Genomic DNA, 25657 nt, shown 5'->3' on the forward strand with positions numbered 1-25657 from the left:
ATTGGTAGAGACCTGAACAATACAGCCCTTTTGTTACTGGTCACTCAGAAACTTGTGTGGGACAGTCGTTCATTTGCACAAAAGGGACTGTAATGTTAAAATGACAATCACACTTTAATGGCACACCTCTGGAGATAAACAGCTGAGATAAACAGCTGATTAGTGAGTATGTATACTTTAAGGTTGGTGCCCTGATCAAGCAGAACATTACCTATGTCCGAGTTGCATGTCAATAACTGTTTAGTGCTCGAGGTTACAGGTAACATACTTGCACATTTCTAAATCGGATTCAGATATTAATGAGTCAATCTCCCTGACATCTAACCGAATTGTTTCACAGCCGGGGACAAACACAAGTGTCTCTGGTCTTACAATTGCTTGTACAGACACATCAGAAACTGTGGTAAATGTGGGCTAGATATTGGCCACTGTGACCACCTGTTGCCACCTATGGGCAGAGGGACAGCACACTGGGGTCCTGGGAGAAACACACTCCTCCCACACAAACACACATCCAATCCACTCACACACACACACAAACACACATCCAATCCACTCACACACACACACAAACACACACTGTCCTTTCCTCACACACACAAGCTGTGACATGGTTCAATTCTCATTTATGTCCCTGAGGCTGTCTCATCATCTCTCCCCAACTGTTTAGGCCAATACGTCACCAATAACTTAGTGTATGCCGCTTTGGCTAGCAAATGGGATATTAAGTCGAACAACATTGTTTTCAACGAGGTAAAATAATCTGCAAAACATGTAATGACATGGTTTTCATGATTTTACACAGGTGAATTGGCCGACTCGGACGGATTGATTAAAGTGGCTTTCTCTTTGAATCAGATCAGTGTGATCCATTCACTTGATTAATTAACACGCGCCCTTGACCAAGAAGATTATCCTTTTCAGAAGCTCGCAGCCAGGGCCAGACAGAAGCACTGTTGCTATGGAAGCTGGCGGAGAGAAGCGCTATTCCATCAGCCTGACTGCGTAACGAACGGCGCGTTAAAAGCGCAGAGCACACAGTGAACATGGATGTGCGTTGTTGAGAGTGACAAAGGTGTGTCTCTATTTGAGCTACAGAGGAGGGGAGGCCATTTTGTACAGCGAGGCGTCTGTACATGTCTGTATTTCTGTGTTCACGTCAGTAGCAGGAAGCGTGCCATTGTGCGTAGCCTATGAGAGCGAAAACCCTGTAGATAGACCCGCTAGTAACAACACCCAAGTCTATTTCTTCACTTTTCCCTCGCGTTCACTTCCCTTTCTCCGCTGTTTCCTCTGTGCAATGGATGGGTATGTTACTGTTTTCTTTGACTATTTAACCATTTCGCATATAGCTGTATCACCGCTGTGTTCAACAGTTAATGCAATGCACGAATTAATTATAATAGAGGGAATTAAAGACCCTATGAAAGGGGGCGCTTGCAAGCCTCGGTATGCCAGTTATGGTTCACACTGTACTTGTCAGAAATGTTTCTACGTAAAATGTGTTGTGTACTGTGGCAAAGACCCGATGAGTTTTATACCCCGTGCGCATCATGCCCGCTCTAGTAGCCTATCAAGGAAGTAGCATAAAAAAGGACCTTTCTTCTCCAGAAATTGCAGGAGCCGTCTTTCTTCTTTAATACACGCTCGTGTGGAGCATATTCACATATAACCAGATAAGACTGGTGGGCCATGCTCTCTCTCTCAGTCTCGATGTAAACCATATGAGCAAATTAAGACATTAAGACAGGCTGCCATTTTAAGGTAGGCTACAGTGGAATCTGTAAGGGGCGTTTCTGTCCTGTTCACGAAAACAACACTGAGCGAAACGAATTCCACTGTAAAGCATACCAAAATCAACATTTTCTAGTGTGACTGTGTGGAGGTACAAATATAATATCATCCATTCGAACCATGCTTGGACTTCCATAAGTAGCCACCTCCAACAAAAGGAATAGCTTCTAAATCATTGTTTACAACTCGTGCGTGGGAAAAGAAGGATATCGTGGGCGGGGGACTACCTCGATAGTTTTCTAACAATATAGATCGTCGCGTGCCCCTCAATGCATAAAACCCATAGGCAGATGGCGGTCCACACGTTCAGCCACGGGGATTGTTTTTGGTTTAGAATACATTGATTATTTACGCAAACTTAGTTTGTAACAACCACATGCTCTTTTCATGATTGAAAGTGTTGTGCTTTTTTCTTCTCGCAGTTGGCTTGTCTAATTAATCTCTGATGTTCTCAGTGGAACTACTTTGGTTTTCCACATTCAATTTAGTGAACACAAGTAGCCCAAGGCTAGGCTGTGTCCTCCGCCCCGGCACACTGCCCCCAGGACCGTCGTTGTATAACTACGGTCCATCAAAGTCCCGCACATTTCCGATCGCTTTGTGTCGAGTTGCGCCTCGTTAGAATACGAGAAGACACTTATGCGGCGGATGACCTTCTTTGTTGGGGGACTCTGGGCCCCAAGTCCTGCAGTTGATTCAAACGAGTTTGGCTTTCCTCTGTCTAGGGGATTTCCGTGATTGAAAGCCACGTTACCTCTGTCTCTCTCTTTCTCCCTCGCTCTCTCTCTCTCGACAGTTCTCATCAACTACCTTGAGACTGATGTTCCATAATGTTCCTAAGTCTTATTATGGTTCTTGTTTTAAGAAAATCCCCCCGCCCCGCCCCCCTTCCATGATTTAATACTCGATCTGAATTGAGTTTTCTTCCTCGTGTTCTGTGGTAGATGGGTGTAACAGGAACCCTCAAATGTGTCTCACCCTCTGTCAGTCACTATGAATGCATAACACAACATGCTCAGACTGAATGAATGAATGTAGGGTTATTCCCCTGGCTGCCCTCTCCCTTACAGCATGATTCCACATCAGAAGGCATGTCCCAGGTTTCCATACCAGTTTAGAACACATATACAACAGTATTTGATGTCTATAAACAATTGGGTGCATGTGTTCCCTATCAGGCTAATCCTATTAACTGTGTCCAATTGTTTTATCCATATTAAAATACTATATCACACATATTGTGACATGATCGTGTCAGAAATAAACAACTGTTTTACATGTGTACACAGACTTGTGACAACAGTATATTACAGCTGTGTGCATCAGATTAAAACTTACAACAGCATGTTTTGTAGCTAAATTGGGGCTGAAGGCAAGAGTCTGCCAGCAATCACCACCTCTGTGGGGGCGGGAAATATGCAGTGTTGATTAGTTTCTTTCACAAATTGTGAGGAGCTGAAAACATATTTGGGCTTGAAGTGCACACCTTTCCCCCCATCACCTGTTGATTAAGGTTGATTGTGATCTCCTAATTCTGGTGGGACACTACAGTGTGCGGCTCGCTGACATCTGTGACCGCAGAAACTGGACCAGCCGGGCTTGCTGTACTCTTTGGAGTGTACGGTAGTGGGGGTAACAGTTTAAATGATGACATTTGCTCTTCAGTATAAATCCATCAGAAAATCCCTACCTTGTAAGTGCATGGCCTCGCTGGAAAAAGCATTGTTTGGGAGGAGGTCCGTCCCTGCCCTAAGATCAGGGTGAATACCTGTAGCAGGGTGAGGTTTAGTCTCTGTACCTGGGCTAGGCTTAGTGCCTGCTCTAGGATTAGGGTGAATACCTGTAGCAGGGTGAGGTTTAGTCTCTGTACCTGGGCTAGGCTTAGTGCCTGCTCTAGGATTAGATTTATGCCTAGGCTCTCTAAAATGACAACAACAGGCTCATTTCCAGTTGCGCCTGTAGTATAGCAGGGTCTGCTATGTGCTACACTGCTGCTGTTCCAGGAAACAGTAGGGACGGTTTCCTGTGTGTCTCTTCCTGGTTGTGAGAGGAGGCGGGGCCAGGCATATCTGAGTCATGCTTCAGTTTCCTGGAATTCATCTCTGAGGTTGCCAGTCTTGTTGGTGAGCCTATGAGCACTGGGTATGTATGTATGTGTTTGTGCATGTGCTAGAATACAGCCACAGCTATCAGGAAACGCTGTTCTGTCTTACACCACAGTCTCCTTTTTGCCTTTTCAAAATAAAAGCCTTTGAAAGTTTGCAAGTCAGGCCCAACCCCTCCCCCTCCCTCCCCAGACACATTGAAGACAATGAGACAGCACCAGGGTGGTGGTGGGGTGGGAGTTGACTTTGCGGATGTCATCAGAATGTTTAGGCCCAGGCAGGGGTGGAAAGGGAGGCGGGTCCTCCTACTGCCATGGCAACAGGACTCTCTCCCTCACGGTGTCTCGTGACCTGTTCCTCCAGCGTGTGGTTAATGCTGTGAAGAATGTCACAATCATATGACTGTAAAATCCAGCTCCGTCCTGTCATAGCCTAGGTCTGCAGTCCCCTATTCATTCAGAGACCAGTGGAGGATACAGACTGAGTTCCTACAGGGGGCAGTGTAGGGGAGGGGGGGGGGGGCCGTGGTTAAAGGCACGCTGATTAGACATGCAGAGTATGGTCATGAGGAGACTAATTGGAGGTACCGTTTTCCATGATGCCCCCCCTCACCCTCTCATGTTTAGACTGCAGACCATGGTTAAGCCCCCCCTTCCCCAATTTCCAGTTATGTTGGCATTCACTGATAGGCTGTGTTATGTTACTCTACAACAGACTGTCCTCCTCCTCCCCCCCCTCCTCACTCTCAGACCATCCTAGATCCTGCCTGGTCCTCCCAGAGGAATGCCAGATATGCGGTGGCAAGCTCAGCACAGAGAGAGAGAGAAGGAGAGAGGGAAATTAGGAATGGTTGCTGACATTCCAGGGGGTCTATTAACTGCCCCCCCCCATTCTTGCCCCAGGTGTGGCTCATGGTGGGTGAAGGTCGCAGGAGGAAAACATGAGTCACACAGATAAAATATCTAAAAAAAATAGGAGAAAAATTCACGATTCACATGAGTTCAGTATGGGTTTGGGAGTTTTGTTGAAATCTTTAGTAGATACACTAACAACGGTGAGTTCTAATCATACAGCTATAACCCAAACTCTACAGTCTGGGTTATAGCTTAAAAGGAAGTTCATCAGATATGTGAAACTAGCTCCAAGAGTTGTCCAGCAAGGTTTCAGAGAAGGTGGCCATCTTGGTTCTGGTGTGGTTGGGTTTCATTCCCCCTAGTCAGACAATGCAGAGGTGAAACTGTTTGCTGGCGTGGGTCAGATGACAGGACTGGCTAGGCTGCTGGTGAATGGTCAGGTTTCAGTTCCCCTGCTCTCTCTCTTTCCTCTCCTCTTCCTTCACGCTCCCCTCCTACCCCACACATCACCCTCCCTCCCCTTCCCTCCCTCCTCCCCTTCCTCTTCAGCCTCTCCAATGGAATATTAAAGGGAAGACAACACCAGGCTCAGTAATAACAGTAACCTGAGTTACTAGTTCCTGTTTCTGCCTACCTCTATAGCACAAAGTGTGTATGGATGTGAGTGTGTGTGTGTATCTGGTGTTTAGTCCTGAACATTTTGCTGGCTTTTTTTGTACTGAAGCAGCATCTCTATGAAGAAGATTCTAACCCTTTACCCCAATCCATGTGTCTTCATTTGAGCATCCCCACTCAGCCACTTTCATGTTGACTTTCTACTGGTAATGATTGATTTCTACTTAACTCTACCTCTCTGTCAGATTTGGTGTGGGGGGTGATCCGATGTTTCTAAGTGCTATATTTATGGTAGACAGACAGACAGACATACAGGGCAGGCAGGCAGGCAGGCAGGCAGGCAGGCAGGCAGGCAGGCAGGCAGGCAGGCAGGCAGGCAGGCAGGCAGGCAGGCAACGCCGGCAGGCTGGATTGGCCTTTCAGCACGGTTGGTTAATTGGAGTGTGCGTCTGCTGTTGTTTGGTCAGTGGTATCTGGTTACTGATGAAGGGAACAGCTTCAATAATAGATACCTCAGACAATAGAGCTAGCACAGAGGAAAATGCACACAAACACACACAAGCCCCAAGCCCATCCTCAGCCCCAGCCCTGAGTTCCAGCCACTAAGTTGATTTATGTATAGACAACATAGATTACTCTCTCCTCTCCCTATCTATGCTAAACACATCTCCTACAATTGTACACACACTCACTCACATGCACACACACACCTTCTTTTTATCTCTCCTCCCCTTCTATTATGAGTGGCTCTCTTTCCCTCCCTCTCGCTCTCCCTCTCACTCACTCTTTCACCTGCCTTTCTGCAGCTCTGTCTCTCTCGCTCTCCTCCAGGCTGAATGCCTCTCTTTCTGTCTTTCTGTCTTCCTCCTGCTCTGTCGTTCCTGACCGCCATGCGACCAGCGGAGTAGGTGACCATGCAGACACTGACTGCCAGGTAGGGGACCTCGGGCATTCACACTCCTAGCCAAGCTCCGGACTTGCCAGGATCATATACAGACACATACATATATATATATATATATACACACACACACACATACAGACACACATAACTACTACTGTGGCCATGGTTTAGAAATGTACTATATCCAGGTATGCTGCTGATAAGTTTGTAGTAGTTGTGGAACCAGTTTAACCCCCTAGGGAGAGAAAGTTCTACAGCAGAAGAGTTTCTGTCCATAGTTTACATGTCAACACTCTGAGGGTCAGGGTAGCCAGAGAACAAGCACAGACTAGAACTGGTTAAGACTTGGTTAAGGTCTGGGGGAGAGGTTTGATGTTGAGCTTTCTTCCCTGTCAGCTAGCTTTCTGTAATCTTGGCTTTCTTTCTCTCTCTCTCTCTCTTTCTCTCACTCTCTCTCTCTCTCTCTCTCTCTCTCTCTCTCTCTCTCTCTCTCTCTCTCTCTCTCTCTCTCTCAAATACATACAGCATGTGTGTATATATGTATATACTGTATACACATTTGTACACGCCTTTCATACACACGCATATATATTTTTAAAATATATGTATATATAGACATATATAAACATATCTTTCTTTCACTTTCACACATACAAACAATTCTGTGTATCTTTAGTACGCTGGCCTTCTGTTAAATGTGTTGAACAGAGATGGATGGTTTGTTGCAACGGTTGAGTTTGGCCTCGGGGTGATGGAGAGAGGCTGCTTCAGCATGTCTATTGTACAAAATAAAAAGTAGCATGAAATACGAGTTCCAGGGAAACGTTCTGTGAAAGAATATTTTATTCTTTGTCAGACTTCAAGCACAAAACTGTCCTCTACAGCCCTCTTTCTTTCTCTCTCTCTCTCTCTCTCTCTCTCTCTCTCTCTCTCTCTCTCTCTCTCTCTCTTTCTCTCTCTCTCTCTCTCTCTCTCTCTCTCTCTCTCTCTCTCTCTCTCTCTGTCTTCTCTCGCTGGTGTCCAGTTGGCTGTCCTGTCTCCATAGCAACAGTTTATGTCAAAAGTCTCACTGTCAGCAATATAGGTTGGCCTGATTCAACATTAACTTGATGTGAACCTGTTGCTGTATCACAATCTGATGGTTACTCTATGGCCATGGGTCAGTTTAGTTAGATGTGAACCATGTTAACGAAACGAGGGCACCTAGACCCTCACCTCCAAAACACCTAGCTTGCTCCCGGCTGGTTGCCTTGGAGATGAGCCCTCCCTCTACTCACAACAAACCAGCAGATAACACAAGTTCGGGAGCTAGAGGTCACCCTCCAGCCAACCAGTACACACACTGTGTGTGTGTTTATGGATGTGGATGTGGTTGTGCGTGTCTCTGACGACAGTCTAAATGTCATTGATATCGGAGAAGGGCTCGCGCTGTAAAGGGTGAACAGATAGTATCTATTTTGCATATTCATACATTCTGGCGGCAGCAATTTGAATATGATCTAAGGGAGAAGATAGGTCCAGCAGCCTGCTGCCTAGCAACCAGAGAGAGAGGCATAGGCCAGGGGGAACAGTTTACAAATAGCACGGCTGAATAAACTGCTCAGAACATAACACATAGTAAATACTAGCCTAGCATCCTAACCCAAACAACATTCATACTAATCCTAGATAACATGCATATGATGTACCTTTTGTATGTGCAGAGTAACCCTAACATACATACCGCATATGAACATACTTAGCTCATGTATCAAGTGGAACATGCGTGTGTATGTGTGTTTCAGCAGGACCCTGAGAACCCTCTCTCCTCCTTCTTCCTGTGTGGCCGCACTACCATGAGCAATTCCACCCCATCCACAGGTACGTGTCCTGCTCAACCAATCGCACACAGGCCTAGAGTCACAGGACCAGTTAGAACAGGTGTGTCTCCTACATGGAGGACAGAAAACAAATGAGGACCAATGTGTGAGAATGGTTGTGTCTCTTACAGCTTGGAGATCCAAGGTATTAGTGTTTTGGGAAGAATGAGTGTTTCAGTTGGGGTTAGGAGTTTAGAGGTTTATGTAATCATTAGGTGTCGTGATTGGCAGATAGTATGCCCGTTTTCACTGGCTCACAGTATTGCCAACCTGATTGGTTATTGTGACTGGACTGAATAAATAGGACCGCTGTTCTGATTGGTCAATGTGACTGGCAGAAAGGATTGCCTTGCTGATTGGTTATTATCACAGGCCAATGGGAATCCTGATTGACTAGCATATGTTACAGCCATCCACATTGGTTATTTTGACTTGTCTACAGTACAGCCATTCTGGTTGGATGTTATGAGTGGCAGCTTCTGTCTCCTGATTGGTTATTGTGATTAGGAGAGAGGACACTGCCTGACAGATTAGGTATGACATGTCTGTACAAGGTCATAGCAAGCCACTACAGCCAGGGAAATTGTCTCAAGCAAAGCTCAAGCTTTCGAGGGAACTAGCAGAGAAGCAAAACAAATTGTTTTAATGCCATAGACCACCATTTGCAGAGTGTATGATTGTGATTTTCTGTTCTGTAATTCCCCCACAGCTAGTCCTGTATGTGTTGGGGGAGAAGGTGGGGGTTTATGGGATGTGGGGGGGTGGTCACCTCAGAACCCATGACACACCACAACTGCACTCGCCTTCCTCTCTTGGTCTCACCCCCAATTCTGTATCTCTCTCCCGTGCCGTAGCTAATGGCAACGACAGCAGAGTGTATAAAGGAGACCGCCCCCCCTGTGGCCCCTCCCGTGTGCTCCACGTTCGCAAGGTTCCTCTGGAGGTGTCCGAGGCAGAGCTCGTCTCTCTAGGAATCCCCTTTGGGAAGGTCACCAACCTGTTGATGCTGAAAGGAAAGAACCAGGTAGGAGCTCAACTAGGAACTGAGCCCTGAACCTTTGACCCCCGGGAGGAGCGGAGGGGTCTGATGGATGGCGGGAGGGATCCAGAGGAGGGACGTGAGGAAGGTTTTGGTCTGGAGGATGGAGAAGGGTAGGGTCTGGAGGGTTCCTTTTAACTACAAACATCAAGGTTTTACTGAAAGGAAGATAGAGGGGTGGATTGTGGGTCTACCCCACCCCACCCCCACACACACACACACACAAACTTCCCCATCCCTCCAGCTTGAGAGCTCTCTCTCATTCACATGGAAATTGAATATCTGGTGAATAATAGATGCACACCTTTTCTAAACGTTGGGATGCATAAATTTGCATCATCCTATTGGTGAGCCTCTAATTGGCCTAACAAGACAAGACAGACTTCAGATACGACAGTGTTTCTATCTGTGCTGCCTGGTTCTCAACCAGCAGGAAACCAGGGGGTGAACACTGTGGTCCTGGCTGGTTGTTGATGTTGTTGTTGATCTACTCAAGGCCTTTTTAGAGATGGCGTCTGAGGAAGCAGCTATCACCATGGTGAACTACTACACTACAGCCACGCCCCATGTCCGTAACCAACCTGTCTACATCCAGTACTCCAACCATCGCGAGCTAAAGACAGACAACCTGCCCAATCAGGGGGTGAGTACTGACATCCTGTCCAATCAGGGGGTGAGCACTGACTCAGTCTGGCCAATGAGAGTACTCAATGGAAAAACGCGCATATTACGCGCGTTAGCCGCCCCTAATCTTCTCTTCCTCCGCTCCTCCTCTCTTCACCCTGACCCCCACTCCCAGAGGGCCCAGGCAGCCCTGCAGGCCGTGAATGCAGTGCATTCTGGGAACATGGCGCTATCCGGGTCTGCGTCAGCCAGTGATGGCACCCTGATGCCAGGACAGAGCCCAGTGCTCCGCATCATCGTGGAGAACCTCTTCTACCCCGTCTCTCTGGAAGTGCTGCACCAGGTTAGCCTCCGTACCCCCCCCCCCCCCCTCACATAGAAGCTCTCATCTTGAGCTTCTCAGATGGAACTTATTTTGACCTTGAACCTCAACGTCTAACCTCTGTTCTTTCCTCTCTTCTACCTCTCTGGTCATGTTGTCTCTCTCCCCAGATCTTCTCCAAGTTCGGGACAGTCTTGAAGATCATCACCTTCACCAAGAATAACCAGTTTCAAGCCTTGCTTCAATATGCTGACCCTATGAATGCACACCACGCCAAAGTGGTCAGTTCACAACCACACACACACACACACACATGCACATCTGCTCCTTGAGCTCGATAAGAGTTTCCGTGGGCTGGAGCTAGTTGTCATCACACAGATGGAGCATGAAACAGAGCTCCATCAGTCTTGGGAGCTTCGTGGTCCTCGGATACATCTTTCTCTGTCTTACTCTCTCTCCTCCACCCTTCCTCTCTTTCTCCTCCACCCTCCCCCTCTCTCTCCTCCACCCTCCCCACTCTCCTCTGCTCCCCTCCTCCAACCCTCATCACTCCCTGTTTCGCTCTCTCTCTCTCTCTCTCTCTCTCTCTCTCTCTCTCTCTCTCTCTCTCTCTCTCTCATTTCCTCTCCTCCACCTCTTTCTCTTTTCTTTCCTTCCCTTCATCTCCACCAGACTTTAGATGGCCAGAACATCTACAATGCCTGCTGTACTCTGCGCGTGGAGTTCTCCAAGCTGACCAGCCTGAATGTCAAGTACAACAATGACAAGAGCCGAGACTTCACCCGCCTGGACCTGCCCTCTGGGGACAGCCAGCCCACCATGGACCCTGGCATGACTGCCGCCTTCGGTAACCATCCCTGACTCCCCCAACCCCTGAATCTAGACTTCCTGTTAACTCGCCAAAGAAAGGATGCTATTGTATTCAGACAAATTAATTTGTCAAAAGGTGTGTGTGTGCGCACACTTTTGTCTGTGTGTGAGTGTGTTTGAGTGAGTGTTTATCCACCCCCGCAGCTTATCAGTAGCCCCAGCAGCCCTCTGCTATGAATACACCATTGATTAGTGGAGTCTGAGACAACAATATCTACTAGCACCATCCCCTAAACACACACAAACACACACTCACACATTTTCTTACACATGTATGACAAGAACAGACAAGTACATGCTCTCAAGGGATAGCCTCTAAAGGACATGCTCGGGAGGGACAGGGTTTAAAGGACATGCTCGGGAGGGACAGAGTCTAAAGGACATTCTCGAGAGGGACAAGGTCTAAAGGACATGCTCAGGGGGGACTGAGCCCAGGAGGAGATTCTTATTTCCTGTTTTGTCAACAGCCCCCTGGAACAGGAAATTGGAAATATGTGTTCAGTTTGAAATTGCAGAGAGGAGAACCAGATGTTGCCACACTAACTGCTGGCTTGGAAGTTGGAATGTCAGACATGCAGGTATATAGTTCCTGGCAGCATTAACGCCTAGTGTGTGTGTGTGTGTGTATGCAGGAGCCCCAGGGATCATCTCATCTCCATATGCAGCAGCAGGTTTTGCCCCCGCCATGGGCTTCCCCCAAGCAGGTAAGTTACCATGCCAACCCCCCCACCCCACCTCAGCACCTTGCCACAGTGACCACTACGTTGACTGTGTCAATAACAGGGCCTCTTGTGTGAGGCACCCTTTCTCACCTCTCCCTCCCCCCCCTCTCCTTCCCCCCCTCCCTCCCCCAGGTCTGTCGATGCAGGCGATGCCCGGCGCTTTGGGGCCCCTCACTCTGTCAGGCTCGGCCGTGGGACGCATGGCCATCCACGGCATGGCCCCCCCTGCTGTGCACGCAGTTCTACTGGTGTCCAACCTCAACCCTGACGTAAGTCTAGCTCCAGAGAGATGGGAGGGTCAGGGTGCCTTCAGGGTGGTCTGTGTCTTAACTAGTCTCTCTCCTCTCCTACAGACCATCTCACCTAATGGACTCTTCATCCTCTTTGGTAAGACGCCCTCCCTCCCTCTCTCCCTCCCGTCCGCTCCTCTCCTCCTCTCCTAACGGTGTATGTTGGTGTGGATGGTGTGTATGTTGGTGTGTGTGTGTAGGGGTGTATGGGGATGTCCACAGGGTCAAGATTCTCTTTAACAAGAAGGAGAATGCCTTAATCCAGATGGCAGACGCTACTCAGGCACAGCTGGGTGAGTAACCCTCAATGTCGAACCTTAAGCCCATGAAGCCTAACCCTGTACCTGTGCTACTTCGAGCCACGCCAGGCGTGCACTGGGAGTGTTTTTGAGTCGTGTGCGTGTGCGTTATGGCAGCATACTGGAGCTCTGTGTGTCTCCTGTGAGTGCAGCCATGAGCCACCTGAACGGCCAGCGTCTCCACGGTAAGGTGATCCGGGTGACCATCTCCAAGCACCAGACGGTGCAGCTGCCCAGGGAGGGCCAGGAGGACCAGGGCCTCACCAAGGACTTCAGCGGCAGCCCGCTGCACCGCTTCAAGAAGCCCGGCTCCAAGAACTTCCAGAACATCTTCCCTCCCTCCGCCACGCTGCACCTCTCCAACATCCCGTAGGTCCCTCGCCCCCCCCCCCCACCCCTCACACACACACACACACACACATACTAATCCTGTGCACTGTGCGCCACCTCACATCCTACATTGTGACCCTGTTTGTCTGTTCAAAGGCCTTCTGTCACTGACGACGTCCTTAAAGACCTGTTTGCTGGAACTGGATACACAGTCAAGGCCTTCAAATTCTTCCAGTAAGTGTTCTATTTTCCACTCCTCTTTGACATTTGGGAGGGAGCAGGGTTGCAGGGAAGGAAACAAGGTTATAGAGGAGGGAGCTGAAGTCTGGAATGAAACCCAGCGATGCCAGCTGAAACTAATCATGTGCAGTGTAGCTACACAGCCACAAGAGGGCACTAATGGCACTGGAGTGATTGTACCACACCCAGTAAACTGGTGGGTAGCTTAGAGCTTGGCGTCATATGACTAGTTAACTAAATTGTACTAGTAGTTCTCATACTGACCTTATCACTACGCGTTAGCTTGCCATTATTACTTACCTTGTCAGTCTGTGTAGTTACCCTGTGTAGTGTAAATGCTCTTGTAAGGTTCTGACGATATGTGTGATGGTATGTTTTGTGTGTCAGGAAAGACAGGAAGATGGCCCTGATCCAGCTGGGTTCTGTGGAGGAGGCCATCCAGGCCCTGATCGACCTCCACAACCACGACCTGGGGGAGAACCACCACCTACGCGTCTCCTTCTCCAAGTCCACCATCTGACCCCCCCTCCCCCGCCGCCCCACCACCACCTACACCCCCCCCCCCCCTTCAACCCATCCCAACCCCCCGCTGCCACCACCAGGCTCTGCCCCTCCTCCCTAGGGCTGGCCCCCATGTAATGTGCTGCCTCACAGACATGCCCACACACACACACACACACACAAACACACACACACACATACCCAACGCACAAACACACTTCCCCAGTACCTCATTCCTTGTCCCCAGTCACCGTCCCCTGTCCGTCCCCTGTCCCCTATGAAGGGGTTCATTTGGGGAACCAGACACTTGTAGTGTGCTACTTTAGATCTGTTGTGTGATAGACTACTACTATGGCTTCAGACAGAGACTGGGGGGTGACCTGTGATAGGTTCAACTCCGGGCAGGGGGAGGGGCAAGAGGAGAGAGGAACTCATCACTCCTGGACCGTGTAGGATGGGGAGGAAGGGGGGTGTTGAGGGGGCTAGCCTTCTTTCTGACCCCCCCCCCTCCAGTACCCCGTCCTGGCCTTTACATCCTGTCCTGCCCCAGAAGGCCTGAGGCTCAGTGTTGTTCCAGTGTCAGAGACGAGACTCTTTTAGCTGCGTTGCCTTGTACAACAAAGGGGAGGCAAACCCCTCCCCACTCCTCAGCCCATTGGCTGAGCAAGCCAACCCCACCCCTCCCTCCAATGGGAGTGCTGGAGCACTCAGAGATAGCCCCATGATATGGCCATCACCAGGAACATGGGGGAGGGACAGGAAGCCTGTAGCGACACTTTTAACCAATGGGACCCCTCCCTTGTAGCATCAGGATGTAGGTGGGAGCCACTGCTGCCACTCTGACCCAGTGTCTGCCAGGGAGGTTCAGGGAGGCTCAGCCCCCAGTATCAGGCTCAGATCCTGGGCTTGCCCCCTAGCCCAGCCCCCTGCCCCAGTGGAAGACCTGCATCAGCAATGTGAAGGTGAAGGGGATTTCAGAGAGACAGACTACCATTTCTACCATCCTGCCACCTCACCCAGTCTAGCATCCTGCTCTATACCTGGCTTCTATCTAGCACCATTCCAGCCCAGACTAGACCAGCCCAAAAGGCCAGGCCAGGTCAGTTGGAAGACATGTGAATGAATGTGAACAATGTGAAGAGCTGGCCTGGAGGTCATGTGTCTCTTCTCTCTTGTTCTCTCCCCTCCTCTCCTCTCCCTTTCTCTCCCTTCTCCTCTCCTGTCCTGTCCACTCCTCTTGGCCTAAACATAAGTCTTATTGTCCTCTGGGGTATGTTACCATGAAAGATGGTCATGGGACCAGCCCTTACTACCATGTGTTACCATGGGGACCTGTTGTCTCCCTGTTGGGAGGGGCCAGTCAGCCTTCCAGCCCTGCTCACCTGTAATCCATCTTGGATCAAACCAAAAACAGTCTTCTTGTGTTTTAATCACCATGGTCACCAGGAAGTAACAATGAAAAGTACGATCACATAATGTCTGTAAAGACAGACCTAGACCAATCGGAGCCCTCGCTCTCATACAGGCTTGTTGCCTCGGTTACGCTGTCTCGGTCTAGCCTTAACATTCCAAGGAGATGAGTTGATTGAGTAGCATTGCTTTGTGGGAAAGCCCTGTGTGTGGTGCAAGTATGTGTGTGTGTGTGTGTGTGTGTGTGTGTATGTATGTATGTATGTATGTATGTGTGTGTGTGTGTGTGTGCGCGTGTGTGTGTGTGTGTGTGCGTGCATGTGCCTGCGTGTGCATGCTTCTGGGAGTGTGTCCCTAACCCTACGACAGCAACAAAACGGTTTTGTTTTCACAAACGCAAGTCAAGGATGGTGTCACTGTTAACTTGACCTTGAAAGGGGAACAAAAGCAGCGTTGGAAGTGTCTTACTGTGCCTGGCACTCAAGAATGCAGGAGGAAAGATATATAACCCCTAGAAAGACATGTTTGTATATAGAGAGAGCAAAGAAGGAAGTATGCCCTTGTCATTTCCTTTTACTGTTAAAGACTGTGAAAATCATTTGTGTATATGTCCTTAATAAACTGTTAGTGGACCCACTATCTATTGAGAGAGCAGCTGGATAGACGTCTTCACTCAGTCTCTACTAGACAGACTGTTAGACACAATAGGGCATTTCCAAACTCCTCCCTGTTCCCTTTTGCAAAACAATGACATCCCCTTCTATTGAGAAAAAAAGAAATCTAAAATTATTGTTTTGAAGTTTACAGTCTTAACTAAAGCTAAACTATTCAGGTCTACATCTTTAGGATTGTCAACATTTTGTGAGAAAAACAAAGTTATTTTGGTAATTTGTTCTTTTTTATGGCAAAGAAAAAGCCCTATGGAAGATTAGCCAGGGTTTTATACCACTGTAATCACACCATATATCATATTTACTGTGTAATACTTCACTTCTTATTATGTGCCTTATTATGTTCATACTCTGCTAGGTTTTAGATGGTCTATCTTATGTACTATCTAGTGGGATTTGGTGAGCGGGTTGACTCATTTTCAGTTTTCTTAGAGGTTTTTAGATGTGTTTTTCTGTGGGTCTTTCCATGATACCGTCTTTTGAAATGTAAGTTCATGTTTGGTGCTTTAAGTGCACTTGGAAATGAATGGTAAACTCTGGTACCTTAAAGATTCTGTGAGGGTCTCTCCTAACTGTATGCGTGTGTGTCTGTGCTTCTGTGTGCGTGTATGTGCAAGGTTTTTCTGTGTGTGTGTGTGTGTGTGTGTGTGTGTGTGTGTGTGGGTTGATAAGGAGAGATCCACTATTTAGTCTGGGTTCCAAGGGAGCCTTCATTTTGCTGTGGTAGAGTGAAGTCCAGAGATCTCCATCTCTCTGTGTGTGTGTGTTTCATTTGTCATCTTATTTACTGTATTTCGTACTATTCATTTTAGGGATTTTGCCTGGTTTTGATCTGTAGTGATATTTGTGTTTTTATTCTTTTGATCTTCTTTTAAAGGTGATGAAGTTGGTTTTGGTTGTGGTTGTCTGTCACTCTGCTGTTTCAGTTGGCATCATTTGCCCTGAAGTTCTGACTGTATACACCCCATCCCCATGGTTACGTTTGAACCTGGTTGTCTTTGAACCCAGCCCTGATAATGGATGATTCTGGTTGTGAATGATTCCAACCTAAGTGGTTATGTATGAACCTGGTTGTGAATGATCCCAACCTCAGTGGTTATGTATGAACCCAACATGAAAATATGGAAGCCATCCTTTCGGTTATATGCAGGTGGGGAGGTTGAGGTTGAAGAAAGAAGTTTTTTTTTTGTTTACCCAAATCCGCCACATTGCTACTTTTCATTTCTGAACAGGAGAGAAGCCAGACTGTGACACCCTGCATATTGAGCAAGCTGTCTGCTCTATGACATGTTCAGTTAACTGTCCTGACAAAAAGTTCTGTCTTAACTCAGGCCACACAGGTCAGCAGCCATGCCGCTCTGCAGCCTTTCGAATTGTGATTTGACAATATCAAATGGACTGGAGACAATATACTCTACACTTTTGTCAACGTTTTTTACTGAGGAATCAATAACGTCGCAGGACCAAAGTTTATGTGCCTTTCATTAATCATATTCATAACTTGTTTCCCTTCTGGCGGTGAAGTAAGAGGTCAGATGTGTAGACTCCTCGGGCCTACAGTGGCTGGTGGCTGGCTTCTCTTCCCCCCTGACCCACACCCCCACCAAACCTAGACATCTGCAGTAGCTGTACCCAACCACAACAATACAGGAACTGAAACCAAAGGAACTCTGTCCTGTTAGAATGACCCAACAAAGCATTGTCGCTTAAATGTGGTGCTTTTTAAACCTCAATGATTTTGTGAATGTTTAGAGTATTATTTTATTTTTCTTCTCCAAATTCCACCCTTTTTAAAATAAATACAGATTATTTACTCAGCAATGCCCACCAACCCCAAAACTGAGATCCATGCAAGACAATGACATGGTTAAATTGGTATGTTACGATAGGGAGAAAGGTGATTGGATCTTGACAGTTGAACAGCCCAGTTGTCTCTTCTCATCTGTTTCTCGGTCTCACAGCATGTTCTTTATTTATAGCTGGTCAGAAGTTTGAGCACCAAAAATGAATGCTTTAGTTCAGTCGGTTTCCTTGGCTTGCCTGGGCACAATGGTCTATGGGAGACACAGACAACAACAGACATGTTTTTTTGTATTTAAAAGGATAGCCTCTTGTGTATTTTGATATCATACCAGTACCAGCTTTGATTTGTAAAGCAGTGTGTCTGACGGGTAAGAGACACAAAGTTATGAGTTGATGTAATTAAATGCAAATAGAAGATGACTTATTAAAGAAACATATTTTCTAATTTTTGCGGTGCATGGTTGAGTGAAGTTTCCGTATTTCATATAGAACATTTTCTGTCATGTTTTTAATTGTTTATTACTAGAATTATATGATTCTTACTATCGCAATGGTTACTATGATTAATACGCCAGAATCTCTAGTTCATTTTTTCCTAAAACAACTTAATTGTAGCATGCCTTGAATAAATGTCATGACATCTGTACTTTCTCCGGTGCTCCTGTGTCCTCTACTTCTTGCCTTGGGCTTTCTCACACACTCATGTCAGTCCAACCCTGTTAACCCTGCAATACTTTCCATTTAACCTCTTTTACCCACACCCTTCTTCCCACCAGACTCACACAGTCCTGCCGCTCAAAGCGATAAGCCCCTCCCATTTCTTCTGTTCTATGCACCACTAACCTCTCAGGGAATAATTAGGATAGGAAGATGATCTGGAACATAGAACTTCCTGCATCACTGTGGATCCAGAGGTGGAGCGTATACTGGGCTTGTAAATCAACAAATGAAACAGGCTGAACGATCGGGCGATTATTAACCGTTTTAGTTGGTATCACAGAAATGATTGAGGTGGTATTTCCAGGTGACAGGCCAGGAATGTCATGTTTATGAACATAATTGTCTTTCCAAAATTTTTTACCAGATGAAATGAATGTTTGGTCTTTTTCCTAAAACCGTTAGAAGCATAATCAATTATGACAATGTAGTTCATTCACCTGTCCAGCAGATGTCAATCTAAGAGTTTGGCTTATCTGGATTTATCATAAATGTATTGTCTGGCAGGTCAGACCCATCCTGTGTCATGTCCATCCACATACAATAATAAGTTTTTGTCCGCATAGAAAAGCAAGCATTATTACTAATTTCACCACATACTAATATATTGTTTTGGGAACCACAGCACTGCTGGCAACACAGGTACACATGACATAACGTTATACCTTAAAAGCCTAATATTAACCTTACTGTAGCTTATAAATATTGCCTTAACATCAACACCCAACCCTACTGCAACTCCAATGACAGGATGTTCTACCAATGGGTAAGGAACTTTCTGTCCCATTCTGTTTTTAGTTCCATCTCAATACAAATAAGTCTTGTATCAAATAATGTTGGGCAAAAAACTTTTAAAACTGCACTTTTAATCTATCGAAAACCTTATCTAAACTAAGGCTTGAAACGTAAAGAAAATGTGCAAGAGCTGCTTAAAATTCCCAGAATATTTCAAGCGGTCACATGGTAAGTCAGGCTGCTGCCGTCTCATGACCAGGTCACCAGGCTTACTCTCTGTAACCATGAGAGTATGCTCCACTACTTTGTGTTTCATGGGGTAGACTTCCCAGGCTTACAACACTTCCATTCCACCCCCATGTACAGTTTATTGGTATCGGTTTACAATGCCTTTTTTTTTGTTTTTGCATCATCATAACGTCTCATTTAGTCTCATGGACCCACCCCGGTCTACTGGTTTGTCGGCTCTGTTGGTGCAATGCCAGTTTCAGTTTGGTTTCTCCCACCGCTTGGTTCTGTAGGCGTATGGAAAAAAAGGAAGTTACTATGTTCATAAAGCTTTACTATTCCTCTTGCATCACAGACCCCGCCCCCTCCCCTTAAACGCACAATACAAAACATGACAGAAAACAATTCATATAAAAACAAGTTAAGATATTTAACAACAAGTTTGTCCAGCCTTCTTGTTCACTGCTAACAGATTCAATACCTACCTACTGGTAGAATAAATTAATGTTAAGCTGTGAAAATAATGGTATCAACCAAACTTCATAAATATACAGCCATATACAGGAAATCATACAATTTTGTGACAACACTTTACACATACTGTATGTCTTTGACAGTGTGGGGTTGGCCATGGATGTGAGCTGATATGGGGACAAGTTGCAACATTGGGTAATAAAACCAGTCTCAGATGACAACGATAATGACTCATGATCCCATTCTTTCCAATGGTTCCATTTTGTTCCAATCTGAGCTGCGTCATAAAAAATAAAAAATAAAACTCCAATCCACACAATACTTCACAGTGTGATCTCTACACGCGTCATTACATAATTATGCATCTGTCCTGCCCAACCCTGTTTGTTATCCACTCCCTAAATACTGCTGTAAGTTGTGGTGGGATGGTGGGGTGGATCCAGAACCTTCAACAAGATGGTACATGTCTGAAATCCTCCCAGGAGGAGAGGACAAGGAGGGCAATATTGAAACATAATGACATTAATGTGGTAACACAACACATTACAATCCATACACAAACACACACCATTCAAACCAAATGAAATGAGTAAGGCTAAGGGCTGAAGCATTTGTACAGTTTGGCTACAATTTCATACACCAAAATTAATTTGATATATATATATATATTTATATATATATATATATATGAAGACACTGTAGAACACAGACCATGTCTTCGTTCAGAGCACGGTGAGAAATGGTAAACAGAGCTCAAGGTGACAGCCAGCCATCAATGAAGCCATCCGCCAACCAAGCAGCCAACCAGATAGCCACCCACAGGACAGCCAGCTGACTCCCACCACAATGACCGGAGGAGGGGTTCGCCAACGCTCTACAGGAAGTGGCCATTCTGGATTGACCAATGAAAATGTGCCTGCAGTGAGGAAGGTGTGTCGAGGACACAGTAGGGTGTGGGGGTTGGGGAGGGGGTTCTTCTAGCTGTTCCTCTGGTGGATCTACGTGGATCTGGTGTATTTACATTGGTGAGGATTGAGGAACGTTATCCCTCTGATTGAGTCTGGGATCTGAACGTTCCAACATGCATCATCACCAGATTACTGGTCCTACTTCTCCTAGCGGATAGACACATAACATTTCTACAATTACTAACCCTAAATGCTAAATTTTGACCCTAAGGATGATTCTATCCTAATGTCTGTTTCTTGACCTTTACTGGACCTTGAACACTGGGGTCAGACCACCCACAACAGAAAAACCTGCATTTCAAGCCACTACTCCCTCCTTCCTTCCTTCCTTCCTTCCTTCCTTCCTTCCTTCCTTCCTTCCTTCCTTCCCTCTCACTCTCCCTCTCCCTTTCACAAACCCCATGTCCTCCTTTCTTACTCTTTATTCCTGTGTAGAAGGTTCTAAAGGATTTCTGCCTTCCATGTGAGGTTTCTTAAGAGCACCAGTAACATAAATAACAACCTAACACATTTTAACACACAAATTAAAAACACTCAAACAAGGACTTCCTTCTCAGAGAAGAAAAGAAAAGGGTTCAACTTTCATCAAGTTTGTCGTCTCCATGGCAGCTGCCACGCTTGTCTATGAGCGTGTCCTTCGGTGTGGTTTCCATGGAACCTTGCTCCCATGAGTCCGAGCACCGGAATGGGTGTGGCTATACGTCCAGGATCTCCTCGGCGGTGCCGCCGCAGCGTAACCGGTATCGGCCGGTCCTCCAGCTGATGGTGGGGTCCCACAGCGCAGACAGGAAGATCTGAATGGTCATTGACTCTCTGATGAACCAGGCCACAGCATAGTCCAGCTTGGAGAAGGCTAGAGGGCCGCCCTGCAGGGGGACAGGGGTGGAGTTAGGGCTAGTTATCGTCCAGAGGCCTGTACTACGAAGCAAGTTTGACATACCTGGGATATATTTTAATGAGCTGGCTTCGCTAAGACTAACAACCGCCAACGCGCTAAGCCGTGTCTTGACAGTGGTTATAAACTCCTAAACTCATCCCATGTTTTCCCAATCTAGCCATGAGCACGTTCACTTAACAAGGGTGGTGCTAGCTCCCCAGAACATGAACAAGTCTACCAGAGCCGCATATTTTACACAAGATGAGCAAACTATAATATTAAATATGACAAATTTTGAATAGAATCCAGGCTAAAAGCCCAACTGTTGCTGCTGCCGAAGGCAGGAAGGAAAGCTAGTAAAACATTTATAGGCTTTCCAATATCACGGCCCATCATTAAGACACAAGTAGGCCTAGATCTGACCATGATTACAATTGTGTATTCCATTAAATAAATGTGTCACAGTGTACTCTCATGGGTGTAAAACTATTTTAACCTTATTCTTTTGGCTGCACAACACTATTAAATGTTTTTTTTTTAGCAAATAAGGAACAAATACAAAACATAATTCAAACCAGTAAATAAGGTGACTTACATGCAAATCGTATAAAGGTCAACAAGTAATAAGGCTTTCCTTCTTTAATCAGTCTCTGTTAATAATAATAATAATGGTCTAAAGGCTAAAAAGATACTAATCAGGAAAGCCAAAGTGTTTAATCAGACTCAAAGTATTTGCCCACTGAAGTCACCGGATGTTCTAGCTTACAATTCTAGATAACAATTAGGACATTTTGACTAATCAGTTTGAGAACTGATTAGTCAGTGGGAGATGCTTTCTTACGGGTCGATCTGTTATCTATAACAAAACCTGCTCTGGAGCAGTCTAGGTGTGCAGCATAAGTTACCATGACGACTTACCCTGGTAAGAAGTGAACCACTGTTCCACTGAAGACCCAGGGTTAAACCTGAAGATTCCTCGCTAACCCCACATCATGTTTTGTAGTATAGGTCACAGGCCCCAATATAGTCCAGTGTGTGTGGGGATGTGTGCGGGTCTTTTACCTGAACTCCTCGTAGCTGTATGTAGTCAGCAACGAACCAGGCTAGGCAGTGGCACATGAAGAACACCATGATGTCCCAGCGGAAGACATGGTGGGCTGCCCAACCGATGATGAGGCTGGCCACAAAGCACTCGGAGATGGGCTCACAGATGGTGGCGGGCAGCATGTTGATGCGCAGCTTGGCCCACCTGGAGGGAAACGGCAGCGTCAGAACGGGCTTCTTCGACCCTGGGTCCCACACACACCCTACAGTGGTGTGGATTGTACAGTACAGTACTGGGACTGGAGCTAGGACAAGCAGGAACCACCAGATCCCAAGCCAGGGACTGGGGCGGTCAAGGTACCTGATCATTCGCGACTGAAACTGCGCGATGGAATAGGAGCCCGAGTTCTGCATGGCTACCTGTGTTGCCATTGAGAATTTCCATCCCCTGTAAGATCGGTGCTCCAGTTAGACATTGGGAGACACATCATTTACATACAGGCACACACCTCCACAGGCACGCGCGGAAATATGCACACTCGCATGCAAACCAAGCGTGACGCGCACCCAAACTAGACCTCACCTGTCAGCTATGGCCTTAGCCATGAAGTAGTCCTCGGCGATGTACTGGGCGAAGGCAATGAGCCCCCCAGCCTGGTCCAGGACGTCCTTCCTCATGAGGCAGGACATCCCCGTCACACACTTGATGCCTGTCACGTTGGCAGAGATGTAGGAGCGTGGGTGGGATGTGCCGAAATACACCTGCGGCACACGCACGCACACAGGGAAGAGATTCAAACCATACAGAAACGTTCCAAAAACGTTTTCTTTGGGGGGGGGGGAAAGGGGGTTTATTCTCCGTCTAGACGTTGGTCTCATTGGCTCCACAGTACTCCTTCCCTATTCTAGGGTTCTACTCGTCTGCAAAGAAACTCCACTCACCTGTTCTAAGGTAGCGGCAAAGCCCTGCCTGTCAGCCACGTACGGGAGACCATGAACCAGCCCCACCTTCTCAGTCATCTGATTAGCCATATCGGTTAAGGTATCTGGTTTCACTGTGGACAAACGCAAGGCACATTGAAACTGGTTTTCACCGAGATTTCCTTTTGGGTTTGGTTGCACGTGAGCAGTGGGGTGGGGCGGGGCGATGGGATGGTTGCCTTACCTCGTATGCCACTGTCACAGATCCATACCAGGTCATACTTAGCACCCTCATACCCGGGCATCAGGTTGTTGATTTTAGGGTTGATGCCAACCTTCTTCCCCCCTGTACCACACAGTCAGTTTAGATGCAGAATAAACACTACACCTCCCTCACACACACACACACAAGTCACAAACAATTACACGATAACCTACACCAGCACACGTTCACACACACACCAAATAATAATACAGCCACTGTTTGGCGAGCGGAAGGTGGTTAGAAGCTTACCAATAAACAACCTGGCATCAACGTTGGGATATTTTCCCAAGAGCTTCTTGCACACGTCGATGGCTGGATCATCTTGGTCTTGAACACACAGCAGAATTTCATACTGAGGAGAGAATAGAGAGGAGAGTGGGCATGGGAGTGGACGGGTGAGTAAGAAAAAGGAGAGGAAGAGAGACAAGAGACTGACCAGTAGCATCTCTCTGAAGGTGTTATTGCTACATGTTGGACAACTAGCTAATGCTGCAGTTTTCACTGGGCAATGAGGCTAATCAGAGATGTGGGAAGTGGTGCTTTCTGTGTGCGTGTGCGCGCGCGTTTTCTTCTGTGAATCAAGGAAAAATCACATGGGTTTGATCAAACTTGAGAGAGCTTCTTTTGTGGAAGCCCTTTTATATCGACAAAAATTAAGTTGAATTATTTAAATATTTCCTTTTTAAAATGACTTTGATTCTACAGGTAGGGGTGTGTAATGCACGTAGGTGTTTACCTTGGGATAGTCCAGCTCAAAGAAGGTCTCCAAGTTGTTGATGAGATTGGGGTCCACTCCTTTAAGTGGCTTCAGCAACGAGACACCCGTTAGTTTACTGTAGGGCTGTTTGTTCTCAGGAGTCTTCTTATTGAGATGGAGGCGGCTACAACAATTACATAAGGAGAGAAGGAACTTGAATCACTAGAGACCTCCCTTTCACTCACTGCAAGATCTTTTTAGATACTGTTAAATAGAGGTTAATTGGTAGCCAACGGGATGATGGTGTAACTGAGTTAGGATTAACATTTTGATTGTGTAAAGGCTGCAATTTGACAACTGCGATAATCTAAGACCGATATCTTAACTAGGATAACTTGCTTGGTACATCAAAATTGTTGAGGGTACTGTATGGGCAAGTCTCACATAATCCTACAGAAATCATTGACCAGTTGGGATGGTAAATACCACTGGCAGAACTAAATTGCTAGCTAGCTAGTTAACCAGACGCTAACGTTAGCATTACTAACGGTAGATCTTTTCGTCAACAAAACAGAGTACACATGCCCTACAGTATACAATTAATATTTTAACAACAGGTTCAGTAGCTTCACGCATCTAATGTGTTTATATTGGTACAGTAGCTTAGGTTAACAAGCTAACTAACGTTGGTTAACAGTCATAGCTAACCCAGCTATCGTTAGGTGCCGATACTTACACATAGATGATGGACATGAAATGCATGAGCCACAATACAAAAAATAAAATGAAGCCAAAGATAGAGAATCCTTGCATGGCAAGTTCCAGAAGAGCCATGATTGGTATTTTGTGGAGAGATTGAGGGTTCTAGCAAACGACCGAGCTTATCCAAACAGCCTCTAGCTAAGCCACCGGTTAGCCACCTAGCTGTCAACCCGACTGACAGCACAGGGCAGTAACTGTGGCTTCTCTGGCTCTAGTCTGTGTAACATCGAAACTTCCGGTGGTGTGGGCTGTGGTGCTGGAATTTCGAAATAAAGTGTATTTGTATGTCTACTGTTTGTGCTTGTGTTCAGCTGAGGGGACACATTAAACGAAATAACTGAAATAAGTAGCACGAGGCATATGGTAACAAAGATACATAACATGAATAACACCACAGAGAGGAAATGGTTTTGATATTAAAGACGATTAGGGAACAGGAAGAACAATGTTCACTGAGGCACGAATAACTAACTTCCTTATGAGAAGCACTGATCATTTTCGAGAAAAAGGATCTTCTGGTTTAGATATCCATACAGATAACAGATAGATAAATAACTTGCTTAGTGACAATAAATAGTAGCTTTGTCTAACACTAGCCCATATGCTGATACATGCATTCCTTTTTTCTACAAAAGACACTTGGAGGAAAACCCATGGTGAGGGTCCCAAGTTTAGGGTGAGTCTGGGCCTCCAGGGAGTTCGCATTGAATTTTCTTG

At 46.5% G+C, this 25657-nt stretch overlaps 2 protein-coding genes across 6 annotated transcripts; one reads left to right on the forward strand and one right to left on the reverse strand.

Annotated features, from left to right (window-relative positions):
* The first annotated feature begins 1070 nt into the window (after positions 1 to 1070).
* Positions 1071 to 17903, forward strand: ptbp3 (polypyrimidine tract binding protein 3). Of its 4 annotated transcripts, none has more exons than XM_047047306.1 (15): positions 1071 to 1308; positions 6269 to 6302; positions 8057 to 8132; positions 8986 to 9155; positions 9667 to 9813; positions 9970 to 10137; positions 10287 to 10397; positions 10789 to 10963; positions 11619 to 11690; positions 11841 to 11977; positions 12062 to 12095; positions 12199 to 12291; positions 12450 to 12666; positions 12784 to 12861; positions 13255 to 17903. In XM_047047306.1, exons 1-15 carry the CDS (start codon positions 1301 to 1303, stop codon positions 13385 to 13387), a joined length of 1653 nt encoding a protein of 550 aa, XP_046903262.1. In that variant the 5' UTR covers positions 1071 to 1300; the 3' UTR covers positions 13388 to 17903. The 4 variants fall into 4 exon arrangements, with proteins under 4 accessions (XP_046903262.1, XP_046903263.1, XP_046903264.1 ...); XM_047047307.1 differs by having other exon boundaries at positions 8060 to 8132; XM_047047308.1 differs by lacking the exon at positions 6269 to 6302.
* On the reverse strand, positions 17695 to 25183 carry ugcg (UDP-glucose ceramide glucosyltransferase). Of its 2 annotated transcripts, none has more exons than XM_047047312.1 (9): positions 24915 to 25183; positions 24218 to 24362; positions 23731 to 23833; positions 23461 to 23562; positions 23238 to 23350; positions 22879 to 23057; positions 22657 to 22743; positions 22314 to 22500; positions 17695 to 21240 (listed from the first exon to the last, which is right to left on the reverse strand). In XM_047047312.1, the coding sequence occupies exons 1-9, from the start codon at positions 25010 to 25012 to the stop codon at positions 21070 to 21072; spliced, it is 1185 nt and encodes a 394-aa protein (XP_046903268.1). In that variant the 5' UTR covers positions 25013 to 25183; the 3' UTR covers positions 17695 to 21069. The 2 variants fall into 2 exon arrangements, with proteins under 2 accessions (XP_046903268.1, XP_046903269.1); XM_047047313.1 differs by lacking the exon at positions 24915 to 25183 and adding an exon at positions 23918 to 24052 and having other exon boundaries at positions 24218 to 24306.
* Between the last annotated feature and the right edge of the window lie 474 nt (positions 25184 to 25657).

Source organism: Hypomesus transpacificus, chromosome 23 (assembly GCF_021917145.1).
Source record: "Hypomesus transpacificus isolate Combined female chromosome 23, fHypTra1, whole genome shotgun sequence".
Taxonomy (NCBI): domain Eukaryota; kingdom Metazoa; phylum Chordata; class Actinopteri; order Osmeriformes; family Osmeridae; genus Hypomesus; species Hypomesus transpacificus.